This window comes from Corvus brachyrhynchos, unplaced genomic scaffold (genome assembly GCF_000691975.1).
Source record: "Corvus brachyrhynchos isolate BGI_N302 unplaced genomic scaffold, ASM69197v1 scaffold202, whole genome shotgun sequence".
NCBI classification, from domain to species: domain Eukaryota; kingdom Metazoa; phylum Chordata; class Aves; order Passeriformes; family Corvidae; genus Corvus; species Corvus brachyrhynchos.
This window is the reverse complement of record NW_008238132.1, coordinates 5,123,913-5,124,433: the sequence shown is the minus strand read 5'-3', so window position 1 is coordinate 5,124,433 and position 521 is coordinate 5,123,913. Positions and strand designations below refer to the sequence as shown.

General features: G+C 68.1%; 1 protein-coding gene across 4 annotated transcripts in view; it reads left to right on the top strand.

The window, feature by feature from the left end:
- Positions 1-521, top strand: part of TSC22D1 (TSC22 domain family member 1) — a 92,353-nt gene that overhangs the window by 88,878 nt on the left and 2,954 nt on the right. Inside the window, exon 1 of one of the 4 annotated variants that reach the window (XM_008633158.2) lies at positions 29-367. The exons of 2 other annotated variants lie outside the window; for them this stretch is intronic. In XM_008633158.2, the coding sequence (XP_008631380.1) occupies positions 243-367 (125 nt within the window). In that variant the 5' untranslated portion in view covers positions 29-242. Of the gene's footprint in view, positions 1-28; positions 368-521 lie in introns of those variants that run through there. One more of the 4 variants, XM_008633160.2, reaches the window with a different exon arrangement.

Here is a 521-nt window from a genome sequence, read left to right as displayed (position 1 = left end):
GCAGGCAATGGGAGGCGGCGCCGGCGCATAAATGATTGGGGGGGGCCGGGATGCCCGGGTTTTGTGCTGCGCGGCGGAGCGCTGACCCCGCTCGGAGCTGGCCGAGCGCAGCCCCGCAGGGTCCCGCAAGGTCCCGGCCCCGCCTCGCCCGGCGGAGCGGCCCCGCACGCACACACGCCTCCGGGAGGAGCGCGACCTGATTTTTTTTTTTTTTTCCGGGGAGCGTTTCTGGCCGCGGTTGCATGAATGCCCAATGTTGTAGACCGGTGGCAATGGATCTAGGAGTTTATCAACTAAGACACTTCTCGATTTCGTTCTTATCGTCCTTGCTGGGCACCGACAACTCGTCTCTGAGGCTCGACAGTAGGTAAATAAGTGTTGTGTCTGAGCGGCTCTGCTGGCGCGGCGGTAGTGGGGCAGGTGAGCGCCGGGCTGGCTCCTTTGTCCGGCGGAGCCGCAGCGGCGGGACCCGCGCCCCCCCCCCCCCCCCCCGGGGGCGGCCCCCCCCCCGCCCCCCGCCC